The 26,175-nt window shown below is 40.6% G+C and overlaps 2 protein-coding genes across 22 annotated transcripts in view; one reads left to right on the top strand and one right to left on the bottom strand.

The window, feature by feature from the left end:
• The window catches only part of Fam227b (family with sequence similarity 227 member B), a 157,291-nt gene that overhangs the window by 58,527 nt on the left and 72,589 nt on the right, over positions 1–26,175 (bottom strand). The window contains exon 12 of one of the 21 annotated variants that reach the window (XM_019209732.2): positions 929–978. The exons of 19 other annotated variants lie outside the window; for them this stretch is intronic. In XM_019209732.2, coding sequence (XP_019065277.1) covers positions 968–978 — 11 coding nt within the window. In that variant the 3' untranslated portion in view covers positions 929–967. Of the gene's footprint in view, positions 1–928; positions 979–6,468; positions 6,625–26,175 lie in introns of those variants that run through there. One more of the 21 variants, XM_019209722.1, reaches the window with a different exon arrangement.
• Fgf7 (fibroblast growth factor 7) overlaps positions 1–26,175 on the top strand; it is a 49,656-nt gene that overhangs the window by 6,762 nt on the left and 16,719 nt on the right. The gene's annotated exons all lie outside the window — the stretch shown is intronic.

Consider the following 26,175-nt stretch of genomic DNA (forward strand, 5'->3'; position numbering starts at 1 on the left):
GGACAGAAGGAAGCTAGGGGTTTGACTGGGATGAAATATAGCACGAAGGAAAAGCTTGCTTTATTTTCTTTCCTATCAAATGTTTAATGATAGCACAATAAATCCCCCAACATTACTATGGAACACAATGCTTTCCTATATCTAAATTTCACACGTGGCACACCGAATAAAAGGCAGGGATTATTCTTCCTTAAGCAACATGGAGAAAAAATTGGTTACATGAAGTAAGCTTCAACCCTTTCTCTTCCAAACCGCGTCTCACCTTCCTACTCTCAAAGCAGGCTGAAAATGAAAATCCTCTGCCTTTACCATGGTTTAAAAAGGCAGGTTAGAAATCACTGAACAGGTTGCTCTTTCTTGGCCGAGCTGTGCACCTTCCTTGGACAATTACATCTGGACCTAACTTAAGTAGCGCAGCGGTGTCGAGCTCCCTCGTGAAGAAGGCGCCACACGAGTTCCTTCGCGGTGTGTGTGGTACGGTTCGGTTACGGTGGGGAAGAGTTGTCCAGTACCCACGCCCAGGTGAAAGCTTGCGTTCTAGCAGGACGACAGGGTTTCTGGAGGGAAAATGTTTGCTGTGCGCTAGGGAGGACCTGCTGTGAAGACCCCCCGAGGATCCAGTCAGCTCCCTACCGAAGAAAGTAGTCTCTTACCACAGCGGTCACGAGCACCGATGTGCCGTTAACTAGCGTCCACCCAAGAGTAAACCAAGAGTGTGCCTTTGTGAGCGGAAGGGGGAAGAGTGAAATAGGAAAGGAGAAAATCACATTTATATAAGAGTGATGGATTTTACTCTCTGTAAACGCAAAGTATGAAGGAGTCTCGTAAGGTACAGCGAAGTAACTTTTGGACGTACTTCAGGAACGGGGGTAACAGAGGAGAAGTTCTGAGATTAAAAAGATGCGGAGGGCCGTATGTAACTAAAAACTGTCGTAACAGTGTGCCAAGGGCTTCAAACGGTAGTAGGTCATCTCAGCACTGAAACAAGAGGTCTGGATGTTAATTGTGCGCCTAAAACTAACCTTTGCTTCACTAGAACCATGCTGAGACCGAATCTATTTTATGAGTAATGTAATACAAGAGAGACGAGGCACATTTCAACATCTTAAATATCATATCCTATTGTAATATTTCCCATTTGATATTCTCTGTCTCTCTCTTACTTGGATTGAACCTAGAGCTTTCACACTGAGCTATGTTTCTAGTCTTTTTGAAATACTGTTTATTTTGGCTCAGGATTTTTGTAAAATTGCCCAGGTAGGACCTGAACTTCCTCTCTGCCTGCCTTAGCCATGCAGAGCACTAAGACTATAGGCAGGTGCTGCCACACCGAGCTCCCATTTTATCTATCTGAATTTTAAATGTAATTATGAGTAATTTTTAAAAAATTTGAAACCCAATTCGGTTCAGCCTGCATAGTTTTCATCTGGCCACATTTCCAAGCTGTGTTTCTCAGAACACCAGTGTCCCTGGAGATATTAATGGTGTTCCCTGAAGCACGGTTTGTGTGACTAATTGATTGGGAAATATTAGGTTAAATCAAGTTGAATGAGTCTTTTATGACAGAATTTCTGAGTCTATATTACACTAACATGAATTGCAAAACTCTGGAAAAAGAGTTTTCCAAATTTGGCTTTCCAAATTTATCTGACAACACGAGGCTTCCTTTGCCCCCTTTGTCTCACTCCCAGCCCTTGGTTTGGGTAAATATTTAAATTTTAATTTAGTGAACTACAATGTAGGAGCTGTTGTCTTGGGGTCCATCTGTGATGTAATCAAGAATGAAATCAAACCACCCCTTGTGGTTTGATGCAAGTAAGATGGCTATAAAATGGATCTGAGCCATTAAAATGTTTTAAGAATGACTTGAGGGCCAGAGATGTAGCTCAGTGGTGCTGCCGCCTGCCTCACAAGCACAAGGTCCCAAGTTCGATCCCCAGTACCAAAAAAAAAAGTCTTAAGAATGACTTGAGCCACATAATTATGTCAGTAAGGAGTGTATATATGAATTTGGACGATAAGGGTGGTATTTGGGCCTGAAAATCAGAGATTTGCAGTGAGATTTAAGCATAATTTAAAGGTTTTTTCCCCCCTGAGTTTGGAGCAACCAGATAGGACCAGTTCCCTAAGACGAAGTCTGGGCAACCTATAAACTGACCGAGAACATCACCCCTCTGGTAACCTAAAAATGTTTCAGGGTTGCAACAGAATGGAAAAATCTTACCACAGGTACCCCAAACGATAAACTTTATTTTACTTCTCAAGAAAAGTAGCTGAAACAAAAATTGTAGTTCTTTCAATTATGCCAAAAAAGAGTAAGTTTTCATTTAGTGGCTAAAAACTAGTTAGAGATTTAACAAACCCTGCTTATTGCAACGCCCTTTGAGGAGGTCACGGAGACAGGACCAGGCCCTCTCTTCCGCTTTGCCATCCAAGCAGAGCCCACCTGCTTGGTCCCGAGAACATCAGCTCTGGAAAGGTAAGGCCGCACCTGACCCCTGTTCGATCTCCCAGTGATCAAGGGTGTAGCCTTTCCCACAGTGCGACAGTTAGAAGTGAGGGGAGGATTCACTTAATCACTCAATATATTTCCTTCTAATTTGTTTCACACTTAAAATTAGTTATAAGAAACAGGTCTAAATTTATCATGAAAATTTAATGTGGGCAAGAATTAAAAACCTCACTAAAATAAAAGACAAATACGTCCCAATTCCCTTTTATTATCTTTCACTAATGGGGGGTGGGGGGGACAGAGAGAGACGCAGAGAGACGGGGGAGACAGAGACTGAGAAAACTGGCCCACAGAGCAATGTCTTTCCAGGTAACTTCAAGGAACTCGTGGGAATAGCTTTATGGAGGCAGCTCTTTAAGCGAGCACAGGAACCACTGTGACACTGACAAGGTGACTGGCAGGGCCAGGGGAAGACCTGCCACGGAAAAGCCATGGTCCTCAGGATCCATTCTTATTCCAACCAGTCTATCACTCGATCCCTGCTTATCTAAACTAGAAAGAAGGAATGCAGAGTTGAATGTCTGTCTTAAGAAATATCTGCATTGAAAGGAAACTTCTAAGTCTGAGAATTAAAAGAGCAGTACTAGTAGGGAACAGGCAGTGGACTGATGGTTTTTAGGTGAGGGTCTGACTACTAATAACACTCATGCTGGGCTTCGTGGTGGGAAAGAGCACCCTACTGAGGAGAGAGAACTAGAGACTTAGTGCGTCCGTTCTCAGTTTGTCTGAAGGCCAGCAGCCTGATACCCAGGAGTCTTCTGGCACGTTAGGGTCTGCTCTCCAGCTGTACTTGGGACCCCAGTCCTGGCTCACACCAAAGCAGCTCTCGTTGAGGGGTCACCAGTGGCGGTGGACAGTTCTCTCTGTCTGCACGAACCACTAAGGCATTATGCAAAGCTTTGGTCTCTTTTCTTTCATTCTATGATAATTCAACAACTTCTTTTGCTAGATAGTAGTGAACAAATCCACAGTCCGAGTTTCTAGAGAATTAATGATGTATTTGGAGGTCAGAGGGCCAAGTTTGGAGCACACAAGAGGTTGCCTAGCCCAACATGCACGATGTGCACAAATGAATTATCCCGAGGGAAACGCTTTTCATAGATGTGTATTAGCAACGCATGAGGCTGGGTGGGGAAAAGTGATTTAACATCTTCCCGGGGATCAATCAAGACAAACCTTAGTTTTTCTACATTTCAAAAAAATATGAGGACATTTAATTTTAATCAATTTTTTACAGTTTGATACATTTATTAAAATGCAACTATCTCTAACTAAACTGTTAATTCTCTAAAAAACACAAACTGAGAATTTCTTCCCTACAAGTATATCCTCAGTGAAAAAGAGAGGCCACATGTCTTTCAAACTTTTGTATGATGTCCTTCCTATTTTTTTTTTTTTTTGAGATAGGATCTCACTCTGTATTCAGGCTGGCCTTGAACTCACTATGTAGGCCAGGCTGACCTTGAGCTCATGGAGATCCTCCTGCCTCAGCCTCCACAGGCATGCATCACCATGCCTGGCTCTGATGTCTTTCCTTTTAAAGGGTAATTTTTTGAATGCATAGCTCGAGTTCTGCTGACTGGAATAGTATAGAGGTTTCTGGATAACTGCATATTTTTCTCTTTTCAGTACCTTTTGGTTCTTTGATTAACCTGCTAAAATAACTTTTCACAAATAATCACTGTAAACACTACATTCTCATTATGCAGACTTTCTATTTCCACAATAGTTCCTCATAAATGAGAGAAATATGTTTAGCACTGAAGGACAGAAGTCATGAAGTCATCGCCATGTTCTTCAGGATAAGGTGCACTTTCAGCACCAGGTACCGCAGGTCACCTTTCTCCACTATGGGACCAGAACAATCTGTGGCCAAGTGCTATGCGGTTTCACCGCCGCTCACCCATATGGCTGCAAAGAGGGGAGGTGACCTCTTACTGGATGGGGCTACCGAGGAGACCCTGCTTCTGAGGACAAAGGTTCACAGACAGTGTGCCACAAAATAATAACCAACACTTAAGAGACATGCACATGTGCTCCGGGCTTTGAAAGGATTCTGGAAAAATCTGCTCTGTAAATATTCTCTTAACTGGCTTGAAGCTGTCAGATATGAACAAAAATACAAGCCAAGGGAGACAAACATAAATCTGCACCGTGGTTATTAAACTGTAGTTTAAAAATACTATTTAATAGTTTATCAGGTATTCACATGAACATTACCCATAAAATCACTGCAATGTGTGGAAATAAATTTTGACATGGTTGTCATAAACCTTCTAATTTACTCTATGCAAAATTGTAGGGCACAGAATTTAGAACACTTTAATTGACTAAATATAAGTAGGTAACCAAAGTCAACCCTTAAAAATACATATGCCAATACTAAAATTTTCAAGGAATATTTTATGCTATTATAATTAGTTCTAAAAATACCCCCTTCTATAAACTTGTAATCACACTTGTACTTAATTTCACAGAAGGGAATAGGGCCCTCCTTAAAGTGGCCAGCTTAATACATTTGCCAGGATGTAAGTTCTAGTTTTAAAATTATACACAGTATTGTTCTGCCTTCTATTTAGGTGTGGTTCATTTTAATTAAGAAAGATTGATGTTCAAAACTTGCTGATGCGTCAACCAACCAAATAAAAGTCCATTGTGCACAATAATTGATTGTTTTCTGAAAATATTTGAGTGGTCAGTTAACTCTATTCTTTAATAGACATTGAATAATAGGTCTGATAAGTTCACTATGTGATCAACATCACTGTATATTACAAAGCAAGCAGTTCATATACAGAATACTGGCTTAAACCTCCCAGTTTACTTTATGATTAGGACAACTCACTAAGACATTTAGCAACTTTATTTTAAGACAAGTCATTCTGGGAAGAGGAGGGCTTCTTAGGTATTGTCTTTTCCTCAGTGTAAACACAGATTGCTAATGTTGCTTTAAAGATAACAACAAAAATGACTACAACAACAAATGTGGGCGTCCTCTGTGCCTGGGCTGTGCCGACCACTTTATACACACTTTCTCCAATTCTCAGAGCACAGAGAAGGGTGGCAGCATTATGCGCCTTCTGGGTCACACAGTTCGGAGCTCTCAGAGTAGGGTGGATCCAAGCAGGCTGAAGGTCAGGACGGAGTCCTGGTCATCACCGCTGGTGTCATTACAGTCTCCCTGGCGCTACTAAGGCTCATACATAACTTAGGCTGTGGGTGGGGTAAGTTGTGTCTGAGAGGTGGATACAGGGAAGTTTTTTCCTCTGTAAGATGACCCAGCGACTACTTAGCATTGTCTTCCAGTAAATAAGCGCTTTATTCCAATTTTCCGTGTATAAAACATCCCTATCTGTCTTCTCTGGGGTTGGCCGAGTAAGCTTCAGTGTATTTTGCTTACTAATTGCTAAAGATGGTGCTGAAGTTACTTTGGTTGTATTTTAAACACATTTCTCACATTTAAAAAAAAATATTGGTGCTTCCGTGCAGTACCAAGTGTCTGCATAATTATTGTAGAATGCATACGTTTGTACAGTGGAATTTCAGGGAATAAGTCCATCAATCCAGACAGCTCCCTTCCCTAAAGACAGCCAAGCACAAGTGGAACCAATGCAGAAACAGATAAACAGCAAGTTTGTTCTAACCAGGACTTCTGGAGAATACGCTGAATGGTTTCCTGGCAAACTGGCTCTTTCTTTTGTCCCTGTTACGTTCTCAACTTATTTCTAATCTGCTGAGGGCTCTGCCCAACGGAAAGAAAGAGGCAAAAGAAAGGAAACAACAACGATGACTTAATGCAAAGACTTCTATTTTAAGATTTTAAAAAATGCAGTTCTAGGTAAATCACATGATATCTCGTGTGTTTCTCAAAGGCGGACACACGTGATATTTATGACTGGCTTGATCTTAGGTTCTTCCAGCGACTTAAAACTATGGTAGGCTTGTATTCTGAAAGTCGCAGAGGCTCTTTCCAGCAATCAGAACAGTACATGTTACAGTATTTATGGGGTACAGGCTGTGCTATGTACTGTGGATGGACAGAGGCAGGGTGACACCCAGTGTGGGAGAAAGTTCCGCTCACACCAAAGTCGATCCGTGGAAGGCAGCAGGTGCTGTGAGAAGATGTGAGCAGGGTGTTAGGGGAGCACAGTGGCAAGACTCACAGGATGTCGCGTCTGAAGTCCAGAGAAGGGGTAGGGGCGGGCAAGGGAATCAGAAGAAAGCAATGGAGTAGACGGTCAGAGGAGTTTGAAACAGAAAAAGTAGGCTTCGACACTGCATCGAAAGTTTGTCGGTCTTACTATATCACAGCAATTGCACTATTCCGTCTAAATACGAATGTGTGTTCCGTGTCACCTAGGAGTAGCCTGAACTGGTAAGAACCGAGAGGCGGCGTGAGGGTACAGAAGCAACACTCATCCTTTTCCTTTCAGTCGTTAGTTGAACGACTGGGACACTGCTTAGATCTTGGGCTTTGATTTGCTGAATATAAAATTAAGTGGTTTCAGTCACATTGCTTGAATAAATTTCAATTGTAAAATATTGCCAGGTGGCGGGGAGAGGGGGGAGAATACGAGTCTTCCGCGATGTAATAATATTAAGGTTGGGACCTGGGAGTAGCTCCTTGGTGTGCTGGGGCTCAGGCTTCTCAGAGGTGACACTGAAGCTGCCAGCCGGGGTGCCATCTCCTCAGATGTGGCCTAGGGTGAAGGGTCTGCAGCTAGTTCCTCTCACAGATACTACTGGGCCTCAGAAGAAAGGGTGTTGCTTGCCTCAAGGTACACTCACGGTTGGTTGTATGAAACAAAGACAACTTTACTCCAGTCATGGGCTGGGAGGAACGCAGGAGGCCATCTCGTCCAGGGAGTCTGCCGAGTGTGCAGGTGGAGCTGAGGGAAATTAGTAAGGAAAAACTGCACAGAAAATACCGGGGAGGGAATTCAAAGCTTGCATGAAATTCTCAAAAGCATTTGCCTTCCTAAAAAGGGTTTAAGTCATGGGTATAGTTCCCCATGTTAATCTAATTGGTGAGGAAAATGAGCTATCAAGAAAAAGTCATGTTGAAGGAATAGCAGTGGTGGTTTGGACCAGAAGTGAAGTTTTCTGGTTTTACTGTAGCATTCTTTAGTTAAACCCACTGTGTATGCAAAATACACGGCTAGTATGGTTTGTAAAACCAAAAGCCCGCCTGGCTTCCCTTTATGCAGACACCATTTCCCCACTAGTCCTGCAAGTGTTAGGAAGCGGATTACCACGTGCGACACAAAACAATGTGTTGGTCAAGGCAGATCCCGTAGGCGAGGGGCAACTGGAAGAGGACAGTGGAACCGAAAACCTCCCGTTGCCACACGACAGGAAGGCCCTCGAGCGGCTGTAGGGCAGCACGGTGGGCATGTGTGTTTGGGGATGGTGGCGTGGACACACCCACGGCGCTCCTGACACACAAAGGTACAGTGTGCACACACCCACCAGAGGTGGGGTGACTGTGCCTGATAATAATAAACAACTACGCTACGGTTTGTGTGTCTCCGCTGCTGGACTGGACTTTTCACTGTGTTTTATACACGTAACTCCCTGCACCTGTAGAAGAAGCTTCCTGTGCTCCACGGGCAACAGCCTCATGCGCACCGTGGCTGCAGCCAGAGCGACGGCCCTGCACGTCTGGGTTTGTGTCCACACACAGCACCACTGCCCCATGTCACACTTCTCAGGTTCTTTACTTTGAGCCATGCATGACTGTCAAGAGTCTTCAGAGGCCAAAGGAGACTGATCCCCAGCGACCACGGTGTGAACACGCCGGAAAAAAGATCAGCAAACAGATTCTAGTGGAGCGTCTCTCATGCAAACCCAAATACTTAATGGAAACTGCAAACACATAAAGTTTGGGTTGTCCCACTAGTTACGTAAAGTTCACTGAAATATACACCACAGTGCACAGCCATGCAAAATAAAACAAGCCAAATGAGAACATTAATATTTTAAAAACAGACGAGGGGACAGGAAATACCTATTTAGCTTTAACTGTTGCCAGGCATGGTTCTGGATGACTGATGTGATTGATCTCATCTAATATTTTATAGATGAGGAGTACGTGGCTCAAAGAGTTTGAAAATCAATATTTTGGGGCTAATGAGTGATAGAATCAGGAGTTAAGCCGGGGGGGGCTAAAAAATTAAAAGCCAGTGCTTTTTCCTTTCAATTTGTATTGTAGTATAATATTTTGGAGTTGGTTACTAAGCTATCATCAAACCCGACTATTGTAGCATTGGAATTTTCTGTCAGTGTAATATTGGTTATTAGCTGGTTTAGTCTCCGGAAGCTGTACCAAGAAAGTACTATCCACCTAATTCACAGATGTCATTAGTCTACAGTTAGAGGGTCATACTTTTTTTTTTGGTTTAATGATTTGTCTTCTTTTAAAATGCAGCATTGGCTAAAACATAATGTTTGAAGATGTCTGAAAATTTTACGTTTTTAAAATCCATGAGTAAATAAGATAACTTCCTGAATGTGGGCTTGGATTGAGTGGGACACAGAGAACACGTAATTCCTGTTGCAGGAAAAGGGTGAATGAGGTAGGAGCAGCAGAAGGGAGGCACCTGGGGCTGCACCAACAACCTGCCAATGCTGTCCTGATACCGTGATTAGGTTTTCAGGTTAAACGTTCGATTTACGTTTATTTAGCATCAGTTTGAATACGAAGTGTTATAAGCATATTGGAGGAGCATAATATAAGCCTAAGAATCTAACTTTAGAAATAAAACTAATGTCAACATGAAATTCAACTTCTCCAGTAACAATAAGAAGAACTGTACTATTTTGTGTGATTTATAATTCTTCTCCTCTTCCTTTGTCCTTTCCTCATCTTGTTTGTGGCACGGGGGAACGAACCCAGGACCTCCCACATGCTAGGCAAGCACTCTAACATTGAGTTATGTGCTCGACCCCTTTATTTATTTAATTTTTTTGGTACCAGTCAGTGATCGAACTCGGGACGTTGAGCTTGCGAGGCAGGCAGTGGAACCACTGAGCTAAATCCCTGTCCCCCTTTTAAATTTTGAGACAAGGTCTTCCTAAGTTGTTGGAGTTGAAGTTGCAATCCTCCTGCCTCAGCCCCCTGAGTGGCTAGGATTACAGGCATACGTCACTATGGCTGGTTTTCTTATTCCTGAAAGCAGTACTGGTGGGGCAGCAGGCTTTAGGTGGAATTTAAAAAATATGTCTCATTGAATTCCTGTCCATTAAATACAAGTCCGATTGCACACAGAAGGCAGTAGGAGGGGGAACTACATTTTCATGATACTTATGCATTTGTTTTTATTAACTGTCGTGCATAGGGATTACAGTTCACGGCACGTGTTTGGTTTTCTGTATAGCGCTCCTTGACCCGATACAGTGTGCTCAGTAGGAAACAATAAACGCTTGAGCAACTGCACTCAATAGAAAGGAACAAGGATGAGTAAATAAAGTCACTGTAAGCCTTCCCCCAGCTTGTCATTTAAGAAGCTATTATTTGGTTCCATTTCTCTTCATTTCGCTTTCTGCTATTTATTAATGGAAAGATCCTGTTAGAATGGATTTGCTCTTTCCCCGAAGGCTGTAAACATCCGTACCTCTCACTGTGTGCAGGATGCTACCTTCTCCGGGGATTTACTCATTCTCCAGGGCCCAAGCTAAGTTCCAGCTGGCCCACGAGGTCGCCCTGCCACTCTAGTGCCCCCTGCGATTCTGCCTGGTAGCCTGAGAGGGTAAACCGTGAAACCGCAAAGACAGTATGCAAACACAAGACGCACTCTTACTGCTTTCTTCTCAGAGTGTTGCATTCGCTAGACTTTCAGACTTTCCAGGGCTGTAGTCTTTCTGCTGATGTCGACTCTTCTCTCCTTTTGCCTCTTACCACACCTCCCCTCCCACCTCAGATACAGTGGCTGTACATTGTTATGCACAACTGTCAGGCTGGTGCTTTGCGGAGAGGAGTAACTCTCTAAGCTTCTTCTGCAATTCCTTCATAATTGCCCACCGGTACTGAGCTGCACGTGAAAGAAACCATTAGCATGGTTACTTAAGCATTCAAGAACAGCAGCAGCAGCAGTAAACCCGGTTCTAAGGTGCTGCCACTTACACAAGACACCTCAAATGCGCAACGCTTGGCCTTTCGATTTTGCAAGATGACCCCCTATTTGGGCTTCTGTTTACTTCCCGAATCCTTACCCAGTTTCTGCCATTCACCAATTTCATGCCGCCCACACCACTCGACAGTTTGGTTAGGGAGAAAAGAGACCGGAAGTGGCAGCGACAAACGGGAAAGGATCGCTAGAAACCGTGTGAAGGTAGAAATAATTTTTATCTTAAACCCTGCTGTCTGACATCCCTAACAGCACAGTTTTCAGCACACATTAGTGCTCAAGTGTTCTGAAAGTAACTAATGAGTTCTATCGAAACAGAGGAGAGATCATGAAAGCCGAAGAGAATAAACTTCCAAATGAACCTAAAGAGAGGCAAAGGACAGCAGAATCAGGGACAGATTTCCGGGAAAGGTGCGTTTGTGCACCGGACACAGGGCAGCATCTTCTACATGGACAGCAGGGTGTGGGAAAGGCCCGGGCAGGCGGGCAGGAGTGGGTGAGCTCTATACTGTGACTTCGTACCATGACAAGACGGAATACAGAGGGCAAACGGGGAGACTAAGGAAGTGTTAGGAGGCAAGCAGAGGAAACTGTGAGCAGGGGAGGAGAAGCCGCACCCGGATACACCGGGAAAGCAGGAGCAGGCGTGGGTAAGAGGCTCTGAGGCCCAGAGACTGACAGGCCCCATGAAAACGGCCACTGGGGCGAGGGGTCCGGGATTTCATCCTGAACAAGCGGACAACGATCCCATTTCTGACCCCCGAGCCCTAGATGGAAGCAAGCCTGTGGTTCCAGGACGGACTCAAACACGTAGACAAAGTGCCGTCAGGGAGCCCAACATCCCACTGTAAATAATCTTGCAGTGTATTATTTTTTCTGATTTTTAAAACTGATACATAATAATTGTACATATTTGTGGGACAGACACAAAGGTGATAATTCAAAATATACATGCAATGTATAATGACCGAATTAGGACAATTAATATTTTCATCTTCTTAAATACTTCTCATTTCTTTGTTTTCAGAACCTCTGAAATGTTTGCTGTAGTTCCTTCTAAAACATACAGTTTATTATTGTACACTGGTCACTCCACAGCACTGTTGAACTGGAACTTCATTTCTCCTCTCTGACTGTGTCTTGGTGTCTGCTACCCTCTATCTCCACCCTTCCTGTGCTTTAGTGACCACTATTCTACTCTGTACCGTATGAAATCTACATTTTTAGCCTCCATGTATATTTGTCTATGTCTGGATTATTTCACTTAACATAACGTCCTCCAGTTCTGTCTACATAGCTATGCATGAAGGACTCTGCCCTCTTTACGACTGTATAATATTCCATTGCATATAAACCGTGTTTTCTTTATCCCTTTGTCTATTAATGGACTCCTTGGCTGACTGCACGTGTTGGCTGTTGTGAATGGCTGCTATGAACATGGACATGCAGGTATCTCTGTGATGAATTAATTCATTTCCCTTGATTATATAATACCCAGGAGTGGGAGAATTGGATCATGTAGTAGTTCTTTTAGTTTTTTGAGGAACTTCGATACTGTTATTTCTCTTGATCATTGTTAAGAACTTGAGAATATGAACCCAGTAACTCTTTGTATGCTGCTGGGAAAACGTCTTGAGCTCCTATGAGGTTAAGAAGTTAAGCCAAGTTTACAAAACTAGTGATAAAACCAGGTTTGGAATACAGGTTTCTAGATATGAAGATGTGCATTGAAAAGATCAAAGAAAGCAATATAATATGGCAATTGGCAAAGATATCACACTGAAGCAAGAGCTTGTCAGTGTTTGTGTGATTCAGCAAGTACTGGTAGCACATGCATTGTGCACTGCTTGTCATGTTTAAAATAAATGTTCCCTTCGGTGGTGCATTTGTTTGGTTTCAGTTTTGTTTTGTTTGTTTCGGTACCAGGATCGAACTCGGGTCCTTGCGCTTGGGAGGTAGGAGGCGGCACCACTGAGCTAAATCCCCATCCCTGTGGTATACTTGTTTGGGGAACATTTTCTGGCAGTGGTGATAAATTTATACAAATGGATTGATTTCCCCACAAGTATATTCACTTTTGAGGAAACTGATTCAGATAAAACATTCATTCTGTTCCAGCACTTCAGGAGGCTGAGGCAGAAGGATCACAAGTTTTAGCCCAGCCTGGACAATTCAGCAACTTCTGGAGATCTTGTCTCAAATATGCAAATGAATGAATGAATGAAAATAAGGCTGGAGATGTTGCTTAGCGTAAAGGCACTGGGTTCAACCCCCAGTACTGCAAAACAAAACAAACAAAACCAAACCGTCAAACATACTCTGTTCATGGAAAACTGTTAAGGTTTTTTTGTTGTTGTTGTTTCGTTTTGTTTTTTAATATAGAACAACTTTGTCCTCAGTACTAATTAAACTAACTGCTCACCAATATGCTGGAAAAAAAATAAGACCCAAGCCTTACAGAAGTGGAGCAGACTGTTTAAACAGTTGCTTTGCCTTTTGCTTTTCTTGTCCATGAGTATTTACGGCAGAGGTGGAATCTTCAGGGTTTTGGCCCGCAGGGACCTAACTTTCGCTTCTTCAGACACAAAGGAACTTCTGGCTCATGGTGGCTCCAGAAACCCTGCCCCAACTAAGAGGCTAACTTGAATTCCCACGGAAAGACGCATGTAGTATGCTGCTGTTCGGAGTGCAACAGGATGCGCGGCGCTGATCTCCAAGAGCTCGCCCATGAGCTCCTGAACCTTTTTCTTTTCAGTCTCTGGCCTGGCATCTACGGACGTTCCCTCTCTTCTGTCTGTCTTCATGTCTGCTTCCTCCTCTGCCTCCTCTCCTGTTTTTCCTGCTTCCTTTTCCTCCCTCCATTCTCCTTACCTTGCCTTTTTCTCCCCCTTTTCCCCATGTAGCTCTTTCGTCTGCATTTCTTGGCTTTACTTAGATACTAATGGGACATACTAATTGTATATCAAAGCAATTGGGTATATTTCCTCTACATGAATTCAAAACGCAACTAAAATAATGTATATTTCCCACAATAAAAACCTTAATTTATAATAATTATAGCTATCAAAGTAACAGGGAAATGATTGAAAATAAATATACTAGATTACAGTAGTGATTTATTCTGGTTATTCTCACTTTTTCTACTAGTGATTTCCAAATATTATTTGACATATATATATATATATATATATATATATAGTAATGTTATGATGATTATATATGTATATATATATCTATGTGTTATAAACTATGTTGGGTCTAACATATACTACTCTCCTTTTCACCTTTTAGTCACACTATGATAGGACAAGAGAAGTTTCCCCAAGTGCCCAGCAGTCTAAACAACCCAAGGTAGATTTCTGGTAAAACTCTCCTGAGGCTTTCTAAGAACAGAACCTCTACCATCTTCTTCCTGTACTTCGCCTCTCTCACAGCTAGGGAATTACCCCTAATGTAGTGGAACTCTCCCCTCATGTTCTTTTTCTTCTAAATAACACTGATATGCCACTAATAAAACCCTTTTATGAAAGAAACAATACTGTCTTCTCTGCCTACACTCACCTTTCATCTGGTCATGTGGCTGGTCACCGCCATCTTAGGCCTTTAGTTTAGGCCCTTGGTCTGAGCCCCTCACATCTCTTCCTGAATCACTGCAGGAGCCTGCAGAATGAGTACCACTGAGGCCGGAGGGTCCTCTCTCTTCCATCTTACGGGAGCGAGGATTACTGTTCTTTGACAACTGTTTGTCAAGGGTGAGAGCTGCTCTTGGACCAGTTTGACACCTCCACTGTTCTGGGCCTTGAGGGAAGGTCCATTCCTGTTCTCTTACAAAAACCACAAGCACTGCATTCCATTTCCAATAGACACTAATAAAGAGGCCCAGATGTATGGGAACTCTTCTGCTTGCAAGGTACAGAAATAAGCAATTAACATATGATCCCTAATTTAATTCTTAAAATAATCCAGTGATGAAGGTATTATTATTTTTTCATTATATATTTTTACCAATCAGGAAATAGAGGCTCAGAAGTATTGGATAACTTTGAAGGGACCTAACATCCGAATAACTTGTTAAAAAGCTAGTGTTTTTTACAATAACCTACCAGCTCTGTTAAGTAATGAAAATACGGTAAGAACATGTTAGAAGCACACAGTGCTGGGCTGGGCATTTAGCTCAGCGGCACTGTGCCTGCCTCACAAGTGCAAGGTCCTGAGTTCGATCCCCAGTTCCAAAAAAACAAAAAAGGTACTCAGTGCTGCAACACGTGGATACTCAAATGTAGCACTCTGAATTTGTGGGTAGTTTTATCATCAGTTATAAAATAATTTAGGGAAAAATTCTTTTAAGACATTTTAACAATTTCTTATCAGACATGTTTTACTTCTAAACAGATGGTTTTAAAAAGGCAGTACCTACACAAATGCTTTCAGTGTTTTAAATAGATATGCATGGTCTTTTCCTGCTCAAAGTGGGAGGAAATCGGAAAATATGCTCTTTGTAGTGAACAGGAGAAAGTTTTCAGTTTGAAATTTCATTCTAGAGCTCAAATGTGTCAAGAGCTGCTCTAGGACATTCTGAAAGAGCGTCCATTCACCTGAAAAACTAAGAACCAACTCAGTGGGCTGTTCCACGCTGAAGGTGGCCACAGAGCCGGTCCTGACTTCTGTCACTGTCCTGAGACAGGCTGAGATTTGGAAGTCTAGATCCCGAATTAAAGAATTTTATTTTTGTTGAACATATTTTATTGAGAGTCTTCAGATCTTATTTCAAATATGATGTTTTTGAGCTAATTCTTCAGAATTTCATTTTTAACTCCTTTCCTTCTGAGACTTGAGTTACAGCCCAATTTCCATCATGTGTCTGATCATCGTAATAGAGCCCTTTGTGAGCACGAAAGAGGTGGGGAGTTTTACTTAGAGCTGAAAGAAATAATGGGAAAGGAGAGCAGCTGGGCTGTGTCTTGTACAACAGGTCCTTTCTGCCAATTAAAAGTGCTCAATGGGGTTAAGAAAGGTTAATGTAATATGCACTGTTACGAAGTAAAATTTCTCAAATATCATAATTCCACTCATTCAGTAAACACTCTATTATGAACAAGGATTCGACTAGATATATAAGAATAGAAAAACTGAGAAAAAAGAAGTGTGCTTTTTTGGTTTTTGCCTGTCTCTCTTCAAGAAGTAAATGCTATAAAAGAGGAGATAACAGATAACTACAAATAACGCAACCCAATTCAACTTTTAAAAAACAACACTCCTGTATTATCGAGAAGGAAACTCAGGATTTGAAAAGTTGATTAAACTAGAGAGTGGAGAGATCTAGATTTAAAACCATGTCTCAAAACCAGCACCTTTTCACTACTGCAGTGGGTTGCCAACACAGGAAGACACCACAACTTAAGGAAAGGACTCTGAGTTTCCTTTCATGGACAGTGGAGAAATATTAAAAACTTCACAGTGGTGTGTTTTTTTTTTCCTGTTTGAAAGGAGAGGCAGTTTATTGGATGGATTGAGATGGGGAGAGAGTAGGGTAAGAGAGAGTGCAGTTAAAGGATAATATTCCAAATGTGGCCGCGAGGGTGTTTGTAATAGAAATGGGTAAAAGTAGGAGCTGTGTGTAAACTACTATATGGATACAATCTACGGGAAGTGGTAATTAGGTACGGGAGATCAGAACTGACAATTAATTACTCAATTATTTTTGGTACTGGGAATCGAACTCAGGGCCTTGCACTTGCTGGAAAGGCACTATGTTACCAAGCTACATCCCTGACCCTCAGAACTGAGAATTAAAAAAAAAACAACAAAACAAAAAAAAAACATTTAAACTTCAAAGGTGAATGTTTTGGAAAATAGCAACACCACGAACTAAAAGAAGAAAATCAAGATGACTAAACTTTTTGGTAAAATACAACTACCTGAGTTATCTTTTCTTAAAAAAAAAAAACAAAACATAAGAATAACTCTGACACGTGACTTTATCAAATTTCTTAGAGAACAGAAGCTTTTCCACTTCTGTTTCTCAAGAAGAGACCTGGAAAATGAGTCTCAAAGCTGAGGATGGCCCTCTTCGAGCAGTCTTTGAAGTGGTCCCAATGTACCAGCAACAGTAGATTTCCAAAATCTATTAATTTAGTACTCGGAAAATAGATGATAAGTTTGAAGGTTTTTTACCATAGCCTTTTAAAATTAGAGAGTTATGAATGTGCTATATTAAAGAAACATGGGACTTTTCATAGTCATTAAATAGTGTATTTTTGGAAATGGTTCATAACACTGTAGTATAAAAACTTAACACAATAATTATTGTGCTAATGTTGGAATCAAATGTTTCAAGCTTTTATGGTTGTTATTTATCTCTGGTGAGATAGTACTTTCTTGAGTGGTATCATTTTCCCGGAAAGCACAATACTTATTTCATAGCCAGAGTGGGGTTGGGGAGATCCAATAAGATAAAAATGTGTAAAAATTCTCTGAAAAGAAAGGTGCTAAGATTTCAGCTTGATAAGATGGGTAAGTCAAGGTATTTATATTTACTAACTAAACTACTGGTGCTCTGAGAAAAAAGAACCCCCCAAAAGTAGAATATTTAAATAGGCATAATCCACAAATAAGCTCTTACTTGGCTTTGAGTAATCTTTAAAGGTCATTTAAACTCATAAACATGCACTTCCAGCGTAGTAAACTTGTGTTTCTAATTAATTATCATTTAAAAGTTTCAGTTTTATTTGGGTTATTTTCCATCCAAGCTTTTCCTGTTCCCTCTTTCCCAATTTAAGATTCAACACACTTCATGCATTTTAAGATAATGCTCACTAGAAGAAACTCTTTAAGAAAAGAATGACTAAAAATTGCTTTTTACCCTTGCCAAGCTCTTGTCTTTATAGAAATCAGAGTGAACTTTATGTTCTCATATTTTCTGACTTTCATACAAATGAAAATATAATACATGAGAAAACAAAATTCAAAACCAACTTTGTGATAATGTTTCATAAAAGCATTGGGATTAGTTACAGTTGTGGATATTTTTGAGGTTTCTAAAATCTTGTCTTGTAGAAATTTATTCTATAAATTCAGTTTATAGAAAAAGTGAGCCAAGCCTCACAGATAAATTCAAAGTACTTTTTCTCTGCACGAATATGTTGTCTATTTTTCTAGTTTTTATCCAACATCTACTATTTAATTATAGTTTTTCATTAGGTAATTTAATAAAAAATGCCGCTGGCTGTAAAAATATCGACCTGCTATAATGATCAATAAGATAGCTTCAATTGTCCTTAATTTGTATTGTTTTAAAAAAAGCACTATTGTCATATAATGAATACCCCACAATATCTCTTCCTTTTTTGGTGAGATGCATACAAACGTTACAGAATATGTTATGAGTTCCTTGGACGTTTCCAAGTGCTCCAGAATTTTGCCCAGGAGGCAATGTGGATGTGTGTGCATGTGTGTGCGTGCGTGTGTGTGTGTGTGTGTGTGTGTGTACGCGTGCGCATGTCCGTTCCTCCTACAGCACTGCATTTGGTGGGCAGCTGTGAGCTGTTTTAGGTAGAAGAGAAGAGCTTTGTACAGGTTTGGTCCCTGTCACCATGGAGTAGGCTCTCAGGAGGGAACAGCATAGCCACTAGATGCCTACAGCAAACTTAAACAGTGTCTTAGACTCAAAACACCTGTCCTTAGTGAATACATACCATGCATTTTCTGACCCTCTTGGTCCATTTACCACACATTCATTAGTACTATTTTCTTCTTATTTTTTTGAGATCGAAGGATGGAAAGTAATAAGATAAAGAGAACCTGCATTCAGCGTTGTTCTCAGTGCTTTTTCCTTTCCCGTCTGATGGAGGAGCTCGTTTTCCTCTATCTTTATCTGAATTAATGTACTGTATATTGAAGTCATCTTGTTTTCTCTCTCTTCTATCTTGAACCTTGTTCTCTTATATAAATTCAGAGAGTTTGGGGGATAATTATAACCGTTATTTGCCCAGTACCACATATTATCATTAAATGACCTTTAAAAATGATCTTATGTAGTTTCCGGGGCCATGGCCCAGCTGTGGTTCATGACATGAACTGTGCTCAGGGGCTCATCCTGGTCCTGAGAACCGAGGGTGTGCACTTCTGTCCAAGCTTGTATTTGCCCTTTCCCAACTGTGTGCTGTGAGCACACTATGGACATAAAACGACCATGGCGGAAGTACTTACACCTTGAAAGTTGCCAAAATGAGCAAATGCTACAAGCCAGATGTTTGTCTTCAGGAGGTCCCAATATTAAGTATTTACTGGCCTGCCCACTGCTTATAGAGAAAATTTTTGTTTCGTTTTGTTTTGCTGTTGGAGATTGAACCAGGGTATTGTGCATGCTAAACAAGCCCTAAAAAAACCAAGCTGCATCACCAGTGAAATTTCCACCCTCGTCCCTTGACACCATATGGTATGACCACCTTGCATGCCCCTGCCAAGGACAGGCTTTGTGTTTTTCTTAGTACTGTGGCATCCAGTGCAAAGAAAGTAAGGGCAGAGCATCAAGTATCACGGAAGAGGCAGGCCCTGGACTGGAAAGAGAAAAGTGATATCCTTTTTTTTTTTGGCATGTGCAAGTGACACTTCTGAAGCCTTATAAAAGGGCCCCAAACTCAGTGGCCCTAGAAATAAACTACATATTACATAATATGCCACAGATCCACATGCAGATAAAATATATGGAGACACACTTATAGCAATGCTTATAGAAGGTGAAGTTTGATGTTCAAGGAATTAAATGTAATTTAGCTCAGCGTTTCATGTGTATATTGGGTGTTCACATATAATCTCCAACTGCAGGCAAAGTCTGGGATGCAGGTACTCAACTCAGCTCCAATCCTAGGTCTGTGGTACCAAGATTCCTTTGCCTTTTCTACTTCTATTTTGACATTTCTTCCCAGCCCATCATTACTACATACTCGAGGTAGGAGTATCAGTGAATTTGAAAAATGTCTTAGCAGCAGCCAAGTCATAAAACAAATATTTTAACCCCCACACATTGTATTCATTATGGTCTGGAAAATAGAACTCTTGATACCAGTCGTGTATATAATGATTAGCCAATCCAGAACCCCTCTGGCACTTGTGAAAGCCACGCCACTTCTCTGTTGTGGTTGTGTGATTTTCTGCCCTGAGCATAGACGCATTAGACACCAAAGCTGCGTGGTCTGGGTGCACAAGGCAGCTATCAAAGGAGACGTTTTTGTATGTTTTGTTTCTCAGAATTTGTTTAGTTCTGCTGTTAGTCTTTCTTTTGTAGAGGAAAACTGACCAAACCAAATTCTACTGTCAAACTCCAGGGGGAATACTTGGTAATCCGCGCAGACCACGAAGGAGGCCAACCCTTCTCTGGACACAGTGGTCTGCTTCCTCCATTCCTCTCGGCCCATCGTTCCAGCTGGTTTCTGTCCGAGTCATGTGACAGATTTCTTTAAGGCCTTCCTGTCTTCAAAAAAGACACAGGTCCCTTTTCTTCCTTATTATTTAGCCATTTAGAATCTTGCTTGTCTTCTGGGCTAAGTGTAGGTCTCTTACTCCAAAAGACACTTAGCCTCTCCAAGACAGTTTACAGCTTATTTTTATGTTTCTGGTGTACTGCGCAATGGATTTGTGTATGATGTTAGGCTTTTGGTAGGTACACGGTAACTTCAGGTTTATCCTATATAGACTTAAAAATTATCAACTAGACATGACCTTGATCACTATCAAACTTCTAAAGAGAGCACTAGCTTATTTGACATCATCTCTGTTTTTTTCAATGCAGATTTCAGCTGAGGGACTGCACTTTTTTTTTTTGCTGGCACTTTGTCATACTTACTGGGAGTAATAATTCTATCCCCAGGAAAGAACCATGCATTTCTGTGTAGCACAGGCACAAGACTGATCCTTACAGCGCTGGCTAGAGTAGATTTTGTGCTCTGTATTCAGATCGTGTTGGTACAGTGTGTTCATATGTAAGGCATCAAAAAAGTAATAAGCAATCCTGATATTTTTGAGGAAAAATTTGATAACTGATTAAAATACTAAAGAGACATCATAGAAAATTTATGTTGATTTTTCTTACCCTATTTTAGGGATCCAGTTTTAATGAAACAGTTTCGAGCTCACTATTTCCATGTGGTTACTGTGCTCCCTGATTTACATAACAGATGGCATGTTGACAGATTATTGCTTTTCTTTGTTAACTTTTACACATATGCATATACTAAGAAAGGTCACATTATTTAAAATATGTTCCAAAAATAATTCTATCCAAAGCCGGGAGAAGGAATTTTGCAAGATGAATTGAATAGTAAGCTCCTGGTATATCTGTTACAGATATCAGGTGTTCTCAGATGAGCTTTTGAATTTAAAAAGAAAATCTGTATTAGTCCACATTGGTAGTTCATGCGCACATTCTCTGTGTGAAGTTGGTGCAGCACAAATCACGTTGTAGCTTCTTTTTTCTTCCTCTTTCCTCCCTCTCTCTCTTCTCCCTCCAACTCTTGATCTCCCTCCCATTTGAGAGAGATCTGTCTCCCTACTCCTTATTACCTTTCATTTTCCCTTTCTTTATAATCTGGGCTTCTCAAGTAAGAGAGTATTTAAGCTGCGTGTCTGATTTGTTTCACGTAACATTATGGTCTCAGGTGCGTCCATTTTCCTATTTTACCCTTCTTTATAGCAGAGTAGTACTCTACGGCATAGAAATACAGCATGGGGCTTCTCCACAGTCTTGTTTCTTCACCCCTCGCTAGAGGACCAGCCTTTGTCCAGAAATACATCAGATTCACAATTCTCTTTTTATCATACGGACAAATAGTTTAAAAGTCTCTCATGTCTCTTCTTTAAACCTTGTATTTTTTTAATTAAAAAAAATTTAACAATTGCTTATTGGTACATTTTAGATACACACAACGAGCATATTCACCGAGGAGAATTTGTCCCAGTACCTGATTCATCCTGATTCTGTTTTCCCATTCATCTCCCTTCAGCCCCTCTTTCCCTCCTTATTAACAAAAGCTTTTTGCCATTTTTCCTTCTTTTCTCATTTTTTTCTTTTCCCGTCCTTGCCCCCTCCCTCCTTCCTAGTTTCCCTTCCCATTTGAACATTTTCTTTCTATTTCACAGTATCTATTATACATTTTGGTCTTTATTTACACTTTCAGTTTCTCATAGCAGAAAAATAATGTAATATTTAGACGTGTGTCTGATGTATTTCACTGAAGAGTGTGGTATCAAGGAGCATCTATTTACCTAGAAATGTTTCAAGCTTATCCTTTTTTATGGATGAGTGGTACTCCACTGTATTAAAAAAAAAACCACACCTTCTTTATCTACTCATTGGTTGATGGGCATTTGGGTTGTTTCCAAGAGAAAATAGGAAGAACTCTTGAAGACATAGCTGTAGGCAAAGACTTTATGAACAAAACCCAGATTCCATGGGAAATAGTACAAAGAATCAATAACTGGGATCTCATCTTAAAGTTTCTGCACAGCAAAGAAACCACCAACAGAGTGAAGAAACAACCCACAGAGTGGGGAAAACAATTTTACCAGCTATTCCTCACATAAAGGATTGATATCTAGACTATAAAAAGAACTAAAAAAATCACACTCCCCAAATTAAAGACCTAACCCAAAAATTCCCATCTGAAATGAATACACACTTCTCAGATGAAGAAGTACAAACAGCAAATAAATGCATGAAAAAATGTTCCACATCACTGGTCACTGGAGACAAGCAAATTAAAACAATGCTGAGATTCCACCTCACACCAGAAAGAATGGCTGCTATCAAGGAATCAACTAATAACAAATGCTGGAAGGGCTGTGGGGAGAAAGGAACGCTTCTCCATTGTTAGGTGCAACTAACTAAAACTAGAGGTCCCATTTGACCCAGCTATTTTCCTTCTCAGTGTCTTCCCAAAAGAATGAAGAGCATCCTACCACAGTGCTATGTGCTCACCATGTTTACCTCAGCACAGTTTGTAGCAGCTAATTTTGCGTTTTCACACAGTGCATAAGATCCACTCCTGGTGGTACACACCTGGAAAGTGTAGGGTGGGAAGGAAGGGCTATGTCACAATGACCTTTCCCAGGAGGAGGAAAGCTAACTTCCTTTGCTCAATGATTCTGTGACATCTTGCTCTTCCTCCTCTCTTGTTACATTTCTGTTACTTTCAATTAAGGTCACGTGCGACTTGAAAGATGGAAAAAAATGGGACATCAAAATATGAAAGTAGTTTCCACTAGTAAAGACTCTGAAAGGTACCAAGGGGCTGACTGTAGTCTGGGAGATTACTGATAAGTGATAAACTTGATTCTGCACTCATCATCAATAAGGGCATTTTATTCTCTAGGTCCTACTTTGGGCAATATACACATTCAACTTTGGCATGTTGGAAGTGTGAATGGCAGACAGAGCTTTATAAAGTTCTCAATTGACAATACTGCATGGCCTTTTAAGAGGTCATATCTTACATCATTCAAAGTAGGACATGGGGGGCTGGGGATTTAGCTCAGTGGTTCTGCCACCTGCCTGGCAAGCACAAGTTCCCGAGTTCATATTAACCTGTTTGAGGAAATGAGTAAACATGCCAATTCTGATTCCATTTTCCTTGCCGCAGGCCTTCCTCTGCTGCCTTTTCCCTGGTCTCACCTCTTACCAGTCCTTCACTACACTGCTGCTAGAGGTGTCTTTCTAAGCCTTGCAGTGGTTTCCATCACCAGCAGCCCAGAAACTCAAATTCTACTAACCGCCCAAGATTCTTCATGACCTAGCCCATTTGCTGTCCCGGTTTTCCTCCTGGCTGTCTACCTTGTCTATGCTCTGGGCACAGAAAACTACCCTCCAATGTCACACTGGATGCTTGTGTTTCCCTCCACACATTTTCATTTGCTTGATTTTCTCTTTCACTACTATGCTACTATACAACACAATGTCCGTGAGTAGATGTTGAAGAAAGGCAAGATGGCTTTTGTAAGGGGAGACTTACACCTACTTACGGAAGGTCTTTGAGGACATATGCAGGTAGACATCATTATTTTAGATCTTTAATGAGATAATGAAGTGTTTCAAGAAACAAGGTTATTTAGCAACAAAGAAAGAGTCACTATTATGATATTAGGGCAAAGCAAATCATTTCTATTGGGAAGGAGGAATATTTTGAAAAACTGGCTTCAAATAGATTTGAATCTTTTCTACTTCCCAAAGCTTTCTGTTTAGAGATGGATTTAATTAGTTCCATTGGCTAGTTACTGTGATAAGACTCACGAGGGATGAGCTCAGCAGGGGATGGCTTTTCCATGATGAGTGGGTGGGCATCAAAATCTTCACCAAGTGTGTGTAGTTGAAAAAAGTTCTCATGATTCTGATCCATTTTTCCAGAAGGACGCCCTTTGCCAGACAAGATCTGCTCCATACCCTTCTTTAAGTCTATTCTCGTGAGAACCATGAGTTTTTCAAAAGGAAGAAAAAGGTAGTAGACGCAAGCAGATAAATTCTAATGCAATAAATTTTGCATTGAAATTAAAATTATATAAAAAGTCACTGAATATTATATTGCTACCCTAAAAAATCCCACTAAGAAATCACTTTGGATGTCTTCCTAAAGATATTATCTTAGCATAAAGTTGTCATCAAAATATCAATTGTGTAATGGGCATGATCAGAGGTTAAGACACAAAACAGAACGTATTATATCTCTGAGTAAATGCTTCACATCCACATCTGGAATACAGATGTCATTCTCCTTGTTTAGCAGTAATAAAGATTACGTATGACAATGAAAGCAACCTGGAATTAGAATAAATGAATGAATGATGCAAGACATATACTGTGTGACACAGGCTAAAAAGCATCTGGGCTATCATCTAGAGTAAGAAGTATTTATTAAGGTGAACATTAATATGGGCTATGTTCTTTGTTCATAGAATTATAACAATATGGATGCAAACAACAATCAGTTCACTCATGGATTAGAACTAATGTGTAAATGTCTTTATGTGCTACACGCAAGACGGACAAATAGATGTTCTGTGTTATATAACATACAGGTTTGTTACTCATGTAGGATTTGTATACTAAAAATATAAATAGGTTTAAGAGAGGTTTAGCCAAATTCAAAAAAGAAAAAAACTATAATTGATGGGTAAACTAGAGAACTCTGGAGTTTGCTCAACTTCTTAGAGTTGATACCATGAAATACAAGTGGATATGAACCGTTGTTTGAATTAACCAGAGAATTTTTAATCTTATCTAATTAGATAAACTCCAAAAATGTAATATTTACGAGGAGGAAATTTAACTAACATTTCTGGTTAATCAGTCTTTCAATTTAATTCTTTTGACATTTAATGTGCATTAATTCTTTAATCCTGGCAAGATTAATTATTTTAATTTGCTGATTTATAATCAGATACACCAGTTAGTATAGAGTTTCCATATCATTCTATTTCAGCACTCAAGGAGAGCCCGCCAACTACAAATCCCTGTACCAAGCATGGGGGATTTGCAGAAGTGGAAGGCAGTCCAACCACGAGGCAAATCTGGGAGGCTCTGGGCAGAGAACTCCATGTCATCACTGGGACTGGTGGTGGGCAGAGCAGGCAAGGTGCCTGGCATTGTTCATGGGAGAGGAAGATGATGAGGAAATCATATTGTCTGAAATCAAAGGAAATTTAGAAAGTAGACTGTCGTTAGATCCTGGAGAAGTCTGAGTAACAAGGTTTTGCTTTGCTTTGCGATTTGGGTAGCGTGAGCCCAGAAAACCCCTGGAACCTGAGAAGAGCACCCTCTCTAGCACGTGGGAAAGGCGGTGCTTCTGCTTCTCAGTGCCGAAGACCAGAATGATCTGAAGCCAGTGTTTAGAGGTATCATATTGCTCGGATGGTAGAATATTTAAATACAAATTAAAGACGAAAAGAAGAAAGATTGTACTTGATGAGCTAGATAGTAAAAATTCACAGGGAACATAAATACTGAAGATAAGCGATGTAAAGTAAGTGTGTAGTTGATCTTCTAGGCTGGTGTCTCTTTGAATTAGAAAAAGTCTAGCAAGAGTAAAACGTCAATGTAAGTTTCCATTATTTCTTTATCTGTAATCCTGTGTAACGGAAACGTGGTTTCTTATTGAAGATACTGTAGGCTTTAGGAAAAGCCAAGAAATGGGAGAGTTTCTAGCTGGTCGGAAGAGATTGCTTTACTTATTCCATTTCATATAAAAACAGGGTATTTCTCATATAATCTGGGATTATGGTATCTGCACCTATTTGGACTGTCTTGGAGCCATTTTGCAACAAGCAAATGTAAATAGTCTACATGATCAAATCATTCTTTCTGAGTATAAGTTCAGAACTTCTAGTGATTACAGAGTAAACAAAGAATATTTCTTTCCTCCTCTGTGGTTTAGGAATATACTTTCTGAGCTTCCAGGAAAAAAAAACTGAACTCTGAGTTCCAGAGAGGCCACAAATGATAAGGAAAAAAGGTTATACATTGGTACAGAAATGTAAGTGGACAGAGAGTTC

This window comes from Fukomys damarensis, unplaced genomic scaffold (genome assembly GCF_012274545.1).
Source record: "Fukomys damarensis isolate Sample0158 unplaced genomic scaffold, DMR_v1.0_HiC HiC_scaffold_17, whole genome shotgun sequence".
Taxonomy (NCBI): Eukaryota; Metazoa; Chordata; class Mammalia; order Rodentia; family Bathyergidae; genus Fukomys; species Fukomys damarensis.